General features: G+C 49.5%; 1 protein-coding gene across 2 annotated transcripts; it reads left to right on the top strand.

The window, feature by feature from the left end:
• The first annotated feature begins 139 nt into the window (after positions 1-139).
• LOC119460804 (zinc finger protein 70-like) lies at positions 140-7,540 on the top strand. 2 transcript variants are annotated; one of them, XM_049666827.1, is made up of 5 exons: positions 140-456; positions 517-1,028; positions 1,103-1,345; positions 1,392-1,620; positions 4,463-7,540. In XM_049666827.1, the coding sequence occupies exons 1-5, from the start codon at positions 156-158 to the stop codon at positions 4,615-4,617; spliced, it is 1,440 nt and encodes a 479-aa protein (XP_049522784.1). In that variant the 5' UTR covers positions 140-155; the 3' UTR covers positions 4,618-7,540. The 2 variants fall into 2 exon arrangements, with proteins under 2 accessions (XP_049522784.1, XP_049522783.1); XM_049666826.1 differs by having other exon boundaries at positions 140-1,028.
• The last annotated feature ends 5,742 nt before the right edge of the window (positions 7,541-13,282 follow it).

Raw genomic sequence — 13,282 nt, 5'->3', positions numbered from 1 at the left:
CGTCGCCAGAGGCGCGCTCCCGAGCCGCTCGGAGTGGCACGGAGCCGGGCCGAGGGCCCCAGGGCCGCGACTGCAGGGCGCAGCCGAGACGCCATGCGACGGCGCTGGGCGAGCGGCGATCCACAGCGAGCCGGGCCCTAGCGCCTGGCGGGGCCATGCAGAGCCCTCCAGCCATGGACTACATCAACAGCCTGGTGATGGGCGCACAGCACCGCGACGGGGGCCTGGCGCTGCCCTCGCTGCTGCTCGTGCCCAGCCTGGGCGAGCTGGTGAGCCAGTTCAAGCAGGACGTGCACTACGTGCTGGCGGCCGACGACGGTCGGCGGCCCTCCAGGGAGGACGACGAGGCGCTCGGGGGCCGCCGCGACGCCAAGGCCGACCCGCAGCAGCTGCTCGTCGCCGGCGACGCCGTCAAGGTGTCCGGCCTGGACTTCCTCGGCGCCCAGGAGGACAGCGGTGAGTGGCCCTCGCCTCGGCGTGGCGCTCGTGCGCTGAGCGCCGCGCTCTGCCCACCAGGGGTGCAGTTCATCAAGGTGGAGGCGTACGAAGACCACAGCCTCAACCTGGACGGCTTCGCCAGCGAGTCGCCGTTACTGCACGAGAACAGCAAGGACGTGGCCCTGAGCACCATCAACCAGGACCCGTCGATGCTGCTGGAAGACCTCACCAAGCACAGCACGGCCTTCGAAGAGGCCGCCGACATGACCGACCTTTTCGTGACACCGCTGGGCGAGCAAAACGCGTCCAACAGCCTGGTCGCGCAGCCGGACGGCAAGGAGAACAAGAAGCTCAAGAGCAGGCGGCCTGCGTCGCCGCCGGCCAAGGAGGACAAGTGCTGCTCGGCGCCAGATGAGCCGGAGCCTTCCCGCGACAAGCCCGAGCCGCAGGCCGTGCTCGAAGGCAAGCTGAAGATCACCGCCAGCAACCAGTTGGCCCACAGTCTCAACCTGGATGTGCTGCCAGTGGACTCGGTGATCCTTGGGAACTTTCTTTTGGTGCCTGACGCGATGTCACCGGTCAAGTTTCAGGTAAGTCACGACGTGACCTGACTTGCGAGTTTGAATGGAAACTCATCGAGTTTTCTTCGCGGCGGCTATCGCAGATTCTGCATGAAGACGGAACCACCATCAAGGAAGTGAGCATCAATGCCATCTGCAAGCTGGAAGGTACTAACCCCATCAACAAAGACAATTCAGGTGCCGGCGAAAGCCCAGGATCCCTAAAGAAAACCCCGGAGAGCCCACCGAAAAACTCGAGGCCCTTCCAGTGCGAAATGTGTAGCGCTACCTTCAATCGCTTGGGAAACTACACACGCCACCAGAAGATCCACACGGTACGCACAAAGGTGAGTAATGCTGCTGATTATCCAGGGCTGCACCACATCCCAGCAGTCTTCGCAGGAGGACGAGCGGTTCCACTGCAAGGAGTGCGGAAAGAGCTTCATTCAGCGCTGCGACCTGACTCGACACCTCCACGTGCACACGGGGACGGAACCGCATCGGTGCTCGCTCTGCGGCAAGGGCTACATCCGCCATAGTGACCTGGTCACCCACCAGCGATTCCACAACAAGGAGAAGCCCTTCGGGTGCCCTCACTGCTCCAAGGGCTTCTCCCAAAGAGGTGGGCGGCGCCTATCACCACGGAAGCAACTCGGGCGCGCTCTCCCCGTTGTAGGAGGGTCGCGTCTTAGCAAAGGCATGTTGAGGAAACGATGACTGTTGGGCTGACGAATTGGCGAACGTTAGAATTGCAGTGACACGGCGTTCATGGACCTCTCTAGGACACAGCCCTTTAGCATGACCTCATCTAAAGTGCTGTGTTCTCTGCGGTTACGCGAAGGGTGTGTCTGTCAACTGATAATGCTTATTAGGAGCTAATTGCGCACGATCGCGAAAATGTTTATATTATGCTATTGGGCTTTAAGAAAGGAAACCGACACGTCCACAGGCGTTGCCTTCGATCAGTGTGGCTTTTGTAGCTTTGTGATAAGAAAATACTACTAAGGTGCCATAAAATATCAACAAATGTCTTGGTTCTTAGGTGGTGCTGTAAACACTGCAGTTAGAACACAAAAAGTTGCACTGTACTGTTATTTTGCGCATAAAGTGAGCATGGGAATGAACGCTAATTGAGCAAGAGGGAGCAATACCTACGCGTGCGTCTTTGCTATTACGTGCATACTTTTCGGGGAGTAGTAGGCGCATCTTAATTTTTATTTGATGCTTTGATGCTTCATAACAAATAATGCCAGCGGACACACATACATGAAAGTGTGGGACTGGGACTTTTCTGAAGTCCTGGCCTTTCTTTTGTGTGTGTGTGTGTGTGTGTGTGTGTGTGTGGTGTGTGTGTGTGTGTGTGTGTGTGTGTGTGTGTGTGTGTGTGTGTGTGTGTGTGTGTGTGTGTGTGTGTGTGTGTGTGTGTGTGTGTGTGTGTGTGTGTGTGTGTGTGTGTGTGTGTGTGTGTGTGTGTGTGTGTGTGTGTGTGTGTGTGTGTGTGTGTGTGTGTGTGTGTGTGTGTGTGTGTGTGTGTGTGTGTGTGTGTGTGTGTGTGTGTGTGTGTGTGTGTGTGTGTGTGTGTGTGTGTGTGTGTGTGTGTGTGTGTGTGTGTGTGTGTGTGTGTGTGTGTGTGTGTGTGTGTGTGTGTGTGTGTGTGTGTGTGTGTGTGTGTGTGTGTGTGTGTGTGTGTGTGTGTGTGTGTGTGTGTGTGTGTGTGTGTGTGTGTGTGTGTGTGTGTGTGTGTGTGTGTGTGTGTGTGTGTGTGTGTGTGTGTGTGTGTGTGTGTGTGTGTGTGTGTGTGTGTGTGTGTGTGTGTGTGTGTGTGTGTGTGTGTGTGTGTGTGTGTGTGTGTGTGTGTGTGTGTGTGTGTGTGGTGTGTGTGTGTGTGTGTGTGGTGTGTGTGTGGTGTGTGTGTTGATGTGTTGTTTCGATTAGCCGAGGACATAATTCGTGGTAGCAAGCTACCAAAATCAAAAGACGACAAATGGCTAATTTTATGTCTATTTTTTCAGTCGTGGTCCTAGTCATGCCTTTCGGGCCAAGCTATAACGCATTCTCGTTCTTTTATGTACAGCGAAGTACGATAGTTGAACAGCGGAAAAGAAATGAAAGAAATTTGCACCGAGACAAGAAGTATAAGAGATTTACTATGTGAGAAGAGCCAACAAGTCGGCCTGTATCAGCACGTTCTGGCCTGATGCTCGGCTTTATGTTCAGAAAAGGATAATGCAAAAAAAAATGAAAAAAGAAAACAAGAGATGAATGACGATGGCTGTGGTCCATGTTGCGCAAGAACTTCATTAGAAGACAGAGTACCGAAGTGGTGTAATATAGATACACCTGAATGAACCAGCTTACTAGTAAGTAATAAAGGCGGGCAGGATACCACAGTGACGCAGATTCAAATCAGCGCACGTTTATAGATGAGGGTATCTAAGAAAACGCATAAAAATCTGTGTCCTAAAACTTGCGGGTATTCAGTACACCTAAATCTCGGGAAAGTCAGTGATCATGCGAGAAGTAATGCTTTCAAGTAGAAGGAAATCTTGCTGTAATGTAATGAGGCGAGAGGAAGGTACTTGGGGAGGATGTCCTACTACAAATTTCAGTGATGAAGGGGGCGTCTGAAAGAGTGGCTGATAAAATAACGAGCCAGCAGGCGTCTCTTATTGGGTCTTGGAACACTTTTCAGTGGTCAAGAGATGAAACTGCTGACTGGCGTGAATCTGGCAGACTTTAGAACACGCATTAAGGGATAAGCAATAAGACTTAGGGTCGTCTTTCAGTTTCAGCCACCGCCGGAGCAATAAGAGAAAATCAAGAGATCATTTGCGGGATCGTAGAGAGGAACAAGATGACAAAACAACATCGCTATACTTAGTAGGTTGTTGCGAAATTATATGGGACGCGTGTATTGATTGGCTAGCTGCTATCATGGCCTCTCTGAGAATAGCTTTTTCTGAGCTTGTCTCATTTCCCTCTGTCTTGCGTCGCTGCACGGATACTTGACAGACAGGTGCTGACTCTGGCCAGTTGTCGCCTACAGTTCGACAAAGCGTAAATCGAGCTTCTTTGTCACCGTTCTTCTAGACTTCGTACCAGCCTCAAACAGTGTAACCTCGGAATATAGTTAAGACGAGCTGATTCACAAGTGACATTCTTTTCCATTCAAGTTTTTAGTTCAGTGCACTCATAGCTCGCCTCTTCTCTAGTTGGCAATGCGCAATGCATGGTCAATGGAGGTTATGACTTGTGCTGCCCACGCAACAATGGCGACCACATTCACCGAGGTGCGAATGAATTTGTCCTGCTTGTTTGCACACCAGAGAAAGGGCTGTTAGGATTTTAGCGTGTTTCCAATCTATATGTCGCTTACCTTGCACCAGTGCAGCCATGTCAGTTCTCGGCAGTTCGCGGTCATTTCGTGCGAGGCGTATACTGAATGCGTGGCTGGCGCTGTGCAGGGGACCTCAACCGGCACCTGCGCTCCATTCACCTGCAAGTGAAGCCTCTGATGTGCGGCCACTGCCACAAGAAATTCGCCAAGGAGGCCACCCTGATCCGGCACATGCGCACCTCTCACAGGGAGATGCTGCTGCAGTCCGTTCTCAAGGCGTAGGGCCGCCTTTCGGTTTCAGCCACCGCCGGAGCGCTACTGTTGTCATTAGCATCCTGTGTTGTCGCGCCCCGCTTGTTTAGCGACGCTTTGGAGCCGCACGTTATTTTTTTGCATACATGCGAGGCACACGATGTGTACAGTTTCTACGGGCCCGTAGCCATTGGTTCGAACGCCTGAATTGCACAGATCCTACATATGGTGCTTGTTTGGTTGCACGCAGTATTTGGTTCGAGCGTTCAAAACCGCTTTCAAGCAACACTTTTTTGTACAGGCGTGCCGTTGTAGCAACGGGCAAAGCAGTTGGCGTTAGAATGTGACAACATATCGTCTCAAGCTGTTGTGAGCACCCACGGGCTCTGTAGACACCACTTGTTGCATCCTCCAAGGTGCAGTGTAAGTCTGTGAGCAAACTGCACACTTCCCTAAGCGAAGATCGGCGGATATCTAACATTTTTTGCTGTTGGCCGTAGCTGTCGACTTATGCCGCGGCTCCACTCAGAGCGTTATCCCCCGAGCGTTCCTCGTGAGTTGTTGTTTTCTCCACGCGCCAGTACACGAGAAAGGCAGAAAGCATGCACTCCAAAGTTAACCCGCTCCTCGCACGCTTGATGTGTTAACGCCCCTAAGTGTGTAACATCGTCCCATGCCCAACAGTCCCTGTACTGAAAGCAATTAAGTCAATAATATGGGACAGGCTGCTCCAACACTCCCTTACAAGTGTTAACTGGGCGATAACAACGGAAAAAAGCAGTGAGCTGCATCACGATCTGTTCCTCGCAGTGACTACCGCTGCACTTGGCCAGTGACGAGTGACCAGCGTATCTAATGAAGCGTTGCTCTAGCACGAGCAAAGGTAACCAGATTCGGCAATGGCAACGGCGAACCACGCCCATGATCGCAGCCAACAAACCCGATCGCCCAGCGAGCGCCTGATTTTTTTTGGGACGACGTTACACCGTCGGGAAGGCGAGTAGCTTTTTAAGTGCGTGGAGTGAGCAACCCGGTGACTGTTGTGCGGCTGGACAGAGGCGCCCAAAAAACAACAACAACAATAACGGAGCGTCGCGCGCGCGCGCGCGACACCGTCGGCCGCTGTGCCGCGCTCTGTTGACTGCGGTGCAGGGCGGCGCCCTCCTCTTCTCCGGCGGAGGAGGACCGGCGCCCTCGGCTGCCTGTGTTCTCCCGGCGTTGACGCACGGCCGGCGAGTGCGCGCACGAGCGCGAACGCTTTGCCAGCAACCGCTGCCGCTGCATGCAGCAGCAGCAGCAGCCTCAAGTGAGCAAGCAAGCCACGCGCGAGGGGCTGCCGCGGCGGCGGCGCTCCCCTCGCTCTCTTGTGATCAAGTCAGGGCTGGAAACTCCTGATTAACCATGTCTTCCATTTCGCAGAGGTATCCGCATGCCTTCTCGGTGTCTGTAAACTTTTTGGGTAACTTTAGATGTCTTACATTGAGAGTACACGTATTTTTGCTGTTTCGGGGGAGGGCAGGACGGTCCGCTTCTCAGACCCGCCGCTGGCCCTGTCCATCTCTCCGAGTCTGTGTACCGAAACCACGACCGTGTGTGTCGGCCAGTGCGCGTTCGTTCCGACGGAACATCCAGGGCTTCCGCTGTAGAGTCTTATCTATATGTGTGTGCGCGTCCACTTTGTTAGACGCATGAGCGTGTTTTTCTTTTTTTTTTCTCTCTATTTTTTTTTCTTTACGCGGCCAATGTGGCGCGCCGGGCGCACTGATGAGCCACCGACAGAATCAAAGATAAAGAAGAAAGAAAGTAGGGCGGTAGAGCCGAGCGCTACGATTGTCTCCTAGCGCGCTTCGCCTCCAAGCTTCGGGGTCTAGGCGCGTCGAGGAGAAGCCGACCCGGAGCGGCGCCACCAGCGCCGCCTGTGCGCGTTGACGGCGGTGCGCGTAACTGCGTGTCTTTCGTTCCACGCCTGTGTATGTCGTCGCGTCAACAGTCACATTCACTCGAGCATTAAATTCCGGCGCGAGACCGCACTTCTCGTTCGCTCGCACCATGCAATTCTGCACCAAAGGCTGCGGTCACGTTGCGGGTCCTCTTTCGGCCGCTGTTTCTTTTATTTATTTTCTTTTTTCGCGCGCGGCTAGTTGTTGAGCATTAAAGGTTAGTGCCGAAAGAGTAGCGGGTATACGCACGCCGACGAAGTTCGGCGCGCAACACTAGTCGAATACTCGTGACCTCCAAGAAAAAAAAAAAGTAAAAGTAAATAACGCCAAAGAACAACTGCATTCGTTGGTTGAGACGTCGTGCTACGTGGTTGAGCTAAATGCAACGTGGTTTCTGATATACACTGGCTGAAGCAACGAACGATTTGATTATTTTCCCCACTTTTGTTCCGCAAAGAAAAAAAAATGAGCCAGATGAATGGGAAACACGTGTTTGCGGATTGGCTGCAAAGGGCGATGGCGCTCAATTGGCTCGACCGGCATCGACAAGCTGGCCCCCTGCCCCGCTCCGTGGGGGCAAGGTGGTCCGCTGTGGGCAATAATTGTTTCTCGCTGTGCCATATTGTTGTATCAGAGTAGACAGAAACGTGGAACCTTGAAACCCCTTTGTTCCTTCTGTGATCTCCCTCTTTTTACGACTCTATTTTAATATATATTCACTATAGTATTTTTACAAACTGTATTTCAGACGATAATTTAATTGCTGTTGGTACAAAGAAAAAAAAAGATCTGGTATGTGAATCATATAGCATCCAATAAAACCGATAACGTGCGCGCTAGAACAAAGGAAAAATGTCTCTGCCTCCTCTTTCTCTCATTTTTGGTCTTTGCTTGTTTTTTCTCCAAACGGGCTCGAAGTGTCGACGAGCTGGAGCGAAACGCAAAGATGTCGATTCTCTTGAAATGGGATGCGGTCGTGCCTTCAAAGGCAACATCATCGTGTGCCTGGATGCGTGTGTTTAATGCTCCTTACGAGCCTCGCTGTCGCATTGGCTCATGCGGCAGATATATTTCTGCGCATTTCGGACAAATCGATGGCGCTCTGGAACGCTGCGTGAATGAAGTGCCGCCGATTCTTGGTCATGCGTCCTTCCGTGCTGATCGCAATGGTTTTGGCCCTAACACTTTACTTTACGGCAGAATGCTGGCTCCGTATAAAAAAAAAAAACGAAAAAAAAACGCTACAAGAGAAATTAGATGGCAGTATCGGAAGTGTACTCGCGCATTGTGATAACCATTAACTAGCACTTGGCGTCAACTTAATTTGGTGTTTATTTATTTGGACGACTTCTGTTGTTTCCTGGCTTGACCGAACAGCACGTCGCTGGGCTTAATCACTTCAGAACGCTGTAACTACTAGATCATTTCGATATGTCGCGGTTATAGTAGCTCTTGCGGCAAAATATTCAATATACGTATAATACCATGTAACTGCCAGTACATAACCGTTATCACCAGAATCGGCCAGTCGTGGGCGGTGAATGATAAGAAAGGAACAGCTTCGAGTGAAAGGAATCCTTACATTATACCGCCCCATGTTTCGTGCTGCGAATGGTTTGTGGCCTCCCGTTAACGGTGAGCTTGCTTCTTGCCTAGCCTCTGTGCGCGCGGGAAAGCCCACCTCCTCTAGCATCTGACGTGCGTCGCAGGAGAGCTAAGGTGTAAAAAAGAGAGAGAGAGAGAGAGAGAGAGATGTGGCCAAGGGCGCTTCCTTGTCTGCTATCGGAACCAGCTGTCATCGTCAAAGCGTACATGGCGCTCAAACATGAAAAGGAACACAAACACAAAGAAACACGAACATAATCGGTGCGCAGACTTGGTTTAGAGCGGAAATATGACCCCATACATCACTTATCAATACCTGCCAAGTAGCGCTGCCGTTGCAGAATCCGGCCATTTTCTTTAATGCACGAAGAAGGAAAATTCACGACCGTGGATGCAAATATGCTGTTCTGTTTTAAATATGTCCCCAGTGTACATGACACTCTACGAAGTCGAAACATTTCTAGTGTCGTCGGGAGTAGGTTGACCGACGGCATTGCATGGCTGCACGCGGGCGCCGCAGTCGTTCACTTTCTTCGGTTTTCGTAAAGCAACAGACACGTGACGTCATTCGCTTAATCACAAATTTTTATATTGCGCAATGTACGGAGAGAGCGCCTACAATTGAGTTTGTAAACACTTGCCGTCAAACTTGCTTACTTGTCTTGTAATCGCGCGACATCCTGTATTACTGTTTCCGACGCGTAGGTTGTCATTTATGTGAGTGCACATAAAGCGTAAACTTAGTGTATGAGTAATATTCACATTGTGAGTGAAAATGCTGCGTCCAGTTGCTAGCTTTGATGAGGGCATGAGGCGATATTGAGGATGCTCCAGGATAACGCTGACCACCTCAGATTCCTTAATGCTCACCTAATCTAACAACACGGGCATTTTCGCATTACACCGCAATCGGAATGCACGATCGCAACCTGTGGCGTGGTGTGGTTTGTTCAACTTTCATTAGCTTTCAATTTATCACGAAGGCGAGCAAAAAGTAATATCAATACACTTCTCTCTATTGCCATACCTGTGGCTTATTTGGCAGTATTACCACATAAGACCAACATAAGCGGAAAAGTAGAATCTCAGAAAAAAAGAATATATACACAGGTCCTTCGCTGTAATAACTAGCCGACTGCATTTAAGTTATATGATGTGTAGCGCAAACAAAGCACGCTAGACTACAGAGAAGACGAAGGCATGGCGTTACTAACAACTGCTGGCTTATTGCACGTGTTCAATACATATATAGCATCGTACGACATAAAGCAAAACGGCAAAAACAATGCAACACAGATACATACTACCAGCAAAGTCATCTGTCACAGGCTGCTACCGCGAAAGGAGCAGGATTCTTTTTTTTTTTCCTTTTTTCGGGGAAGTAGATGGGCAAGTCGAGCAATATTCGCCTCTACTGTTTATCTCAAAAGATTCTATGATTTCTCTAGTCAGCTCTCGCGTTCTTGGGCAGCACTTGCACTCTACGGAACAAAAGCTTATACAACCGAAAAAACCGGTCATCTCGCTGCACACTGCGTGCGCTGCGGTTGTAAGAAGCAGTAAATGATCAGTTGTTTGTTAACCAGCAATAGGTTGTTTCTTAACCAGCAGTAAACCAGCAACATTTGTTAGCAGCGCCGTGCTTTCGTCTTCACTGCCGTATTGCGCGCCCCATTTGCGCTACACATCACATAATGCAATACCATGTCGCCATCAGTTTGTCCTTTTGCATGCACTTCAAGTGGCCAATAATATGTGCTCTGTTTGATAAAGCTCAGTTGTGTCGTAATGGAGTGACACGTTGCCGGATGAGCAATGACGAAACGAGGGTTGCCTGCACCATTCGACTTTATCCGGGTTCCGAGCACGAGTCGTACACAGCGCACGCAACGCACTTCCCGTTCAATTATCTAACGCGGTCCTTACGTAATAACGCACGTGTATTTACAACCCTTCTTATTTCTTTGGCCAACAGGCCGGGTCAAGAGCTCTTTGAGTTCCGGGGAGCAATCGGGGTTCGAAGGGGCTAGAGAGAGAGAGAGAGAGAGTGCAGACGCCCAGACCTTTCCGGGCGCGCCGTCTGTTCTGTCGCTTTGTGCGTGAGAGAAATTGCACAACAGTGTCCGGACACCTTCTGCGTTTCTTTGGCGAGAGTTGGCATTTCTGGATGCCTGCCAGATGACCGATCAGTCAAGTTGAGTCACAAGGACCCTCGGTTCTATTGTTATTTATTTCTGACATAGGCGAGAGAAAGAAAAGCAGTCTCGAACGTGCAGAAAGAAAACGTCAGCTCATAGGAGCTGAAGATGACGAAACACACTCAACGATAACAACATGAGCATCAACTAGAGGCAGCAGATAATTTTGAACCTGCAGCCGGCTGGCTTCCAAGCCACTGTTTGTATTGTTATTTCTTACGCCGCAGATATGCATCGCGTGCGATTATTACAGGCGGGAAGTCGTTTGCTAAAATTTCTAACGGAAATAAAGGTGTCCATAAAACGTGCTTAAAGAGACGTAGTAGTGATGCTGCTTTTTAACGACGAAGAGCTTGCTTCCCATTTCCAGCTCTCGTTAAGGTTCTGATACACTCTGATAATGAGTGTAGTGGTTCATTAGACGTAGCCACCCCCTGTCAACTGTCTTCCGTTCTTCCAGCTAGCTGCACGGGCGCACGCCTTGGCTGCAGGAGGAGTTTATAGTTAGTAAGTCAACCCGAACACCCAGTAGTAAAAATCAGCACGTGAGTCATTTTGCCGAACTCACGTTTCGTGCGCACTTATAAAACACTCCTAAAAACTCGCTGCACCTTTCGGTGGAAATCCTGTTTCGAACAGGTCCCGGACTGTAATTCTGAAGCCCATTTCGTAAAGTTTTTTTGTTCGTAAAAACGTATTACCACTAGGCCGGTCGCGCTCGCTAATAACGTGTTCGCTGTCAGGATTGGCTGGCGCCTGTTCTTGCAAACTGCTGTAACCGCTTTGTGAACACGAACCCTGCTTCTTCGTCCTGTAACGTAAATTTAGCGGATGATCACGCTTCATAGCTGCGACCAGACGGTGGAACCTTACAAGAAAGGAAGCGCTTTTTTGCAAGAAGTGCATCCATACAGTAATCGACACAGGCCCGTCAAGTCCGGAGCGGTATTCACACGGTAAGTGTTCTTCAACGTGCTGTTTACGTTCTTGTTCCCTTTGTCCTGACAGCCTACGCTGCGCACTTGCACTGGGATACCGTTCAAGGATCGGCGAATGTCCTAGGTTCGCATTCACAAAACCTCTCTTAAGTAAGCGCCATCCCCATTTGGCCAAAGCCGCAACGCTGCACAATCGATATCTCCCAGAACATTTAACAAGGACGACAGAAAAGGACACACAGAGTGCTGAACTTACAACTGAGCTTTATTTTCCTCAGCGCAGCTATAAATACACTTTTCACCAGGAAAACAAGAAAAAACAACGGAAGTGAGGCACAAAAATTGAATTCAGCGGTAGACAACTCGCCTCACGTGTCACTTCTCTCGCGATAGGAAATCGCACTCCTTCCTTGGCAGGGGAAAGCGCGAAGCCACACTGGCGCATTTGTTACCACGTTTCAAAATTTCTTGCGCTTTTGCCTTTCGCGACAATGCACCCCTAGGGGTCCTCTCAGAATCCTTCCACATTATACCTATGTTCTCGAAGACACTCTTTTAGGCACCGCCCGGTTTGAACAACATATTCGCTATTACACGATAGCGGAATACAGTAAACCACGCTTCTGTTGTAAGTTCAGCGCTCTGTCTGTCCTCTTCTGTCGCCCTAGCCTAATGCGCTGAGAAACATCTAGTATGTTATTGCGCTCAGTAGTTATGGAATTGGTATATATTTGTAAAAACACGTTCGGACACCTCTACAACGTAAAGAAAAAATAATTGCCACCAAAAACCGCGCGGAAAGAAACGCTATATATATATATATATATATATATATATATATATATATATATATATATATATATATATATATATATATATATATATATATCGAGAGAGATTGAGACGTGGGAACTATCCGGGAAGACTTGGGAACGATCCCACGTCTTCGCATTACGCGTGCCATGCTCTTGCCATTGAGCTACCACGGCGCCGTTTTCTCATCCACTTTCTGGGGTATTTATGTTTTTACTGCTAGAACTAACTCTGGGAGTGTTAGCCAGCGCCACCACTCACAAACCTTGGCAGCGGATGTGGCACATCCTTTCTGCCGCAAGCGTCACGAGTACGTGATCTTTTTAGGTGAAGGTAACTGGTCAATAAACCCACGCATGCTACCTGAAGGCATCAATGTTGCCGGATTCGAGACCCTCGTTATGTAATGAACGAGAAGATAGGGAATCGAGGGGCCCGAGTTCTATTAATCACATCATAATAAGCCAACGAACAAAGACGCCAAGGACAACATAGGGGATATACATGCATGTATACAGGGTGTCCCAGCTATCACGCAGCACGATTTAAAAAAAGAGGAACGGCGTTACGCGAAGCAAACCTAGTGCGTATTGTCTGCAGGACAGTGGAGTAGCCGCCAGTAATTTTTTGTTACTGAGATTTAATTATCTAATCATAATTAATTATCTAAGTCGAGAAGTACTGTCCTACTTATCAAAGTGTCAATGAGAAAATTGTAGAGCAACATGAAAAACTCCCGATACAGCTTTCTGTTGCTCAATATGTGCTTCATAAATGTGTTTTTTCAATTGTGAAAGGAGCCTGCGAATACAGGCAAAGTGCTTCGAGCGACCTGTCGGGCTTCTTTCACGCTCGGAAAAACACATTTATGTAGCACGTATTGAGCAACAGAAAGCTGTATTGGGAGTTATTCATGTTGCTCTACAATTTTCTCATTGACACTTTGATAATTAGGACAGTACTTCTCGACTTAGATAGTTAATTACAATTAGCTAATTAAATCTCAGTAACGAAAAAATTACTGGCGGCTACTCCACTGCACTGGAAACAATACGCACTATAGGTTCACTCGCTCGCTCGCTCTCGCTCACTCGCTCCTCACTCACCTCACTCACTCACTCACTCACTCACTCACTCACTCACTCACTATCACTCACTCACTCACTTCACTCACTCACTCACTCACTTCTAAAAATAAAGC

This window comes from Dermacentor silvarum, chromosome 1, assembly GCF_013339745.2.
Source record: "Dermacentor silvarum isolate Dsil-2018 chromosome 1, BIME_Dsil_1.4, whole genome shotgun sequence".
Taxonomy (NCBI): Eukaryota; Metazoa; Arthropoda; class Arachnida; order Ixodida; family Ixodidae; genus Dermacentor; species Dermacentor silvarum.
The sequence above is the reverse complement of the archived record's forward strand: the minus strand, read 5'-3'. Positions and strand labels throughout refer to the sequence as shown.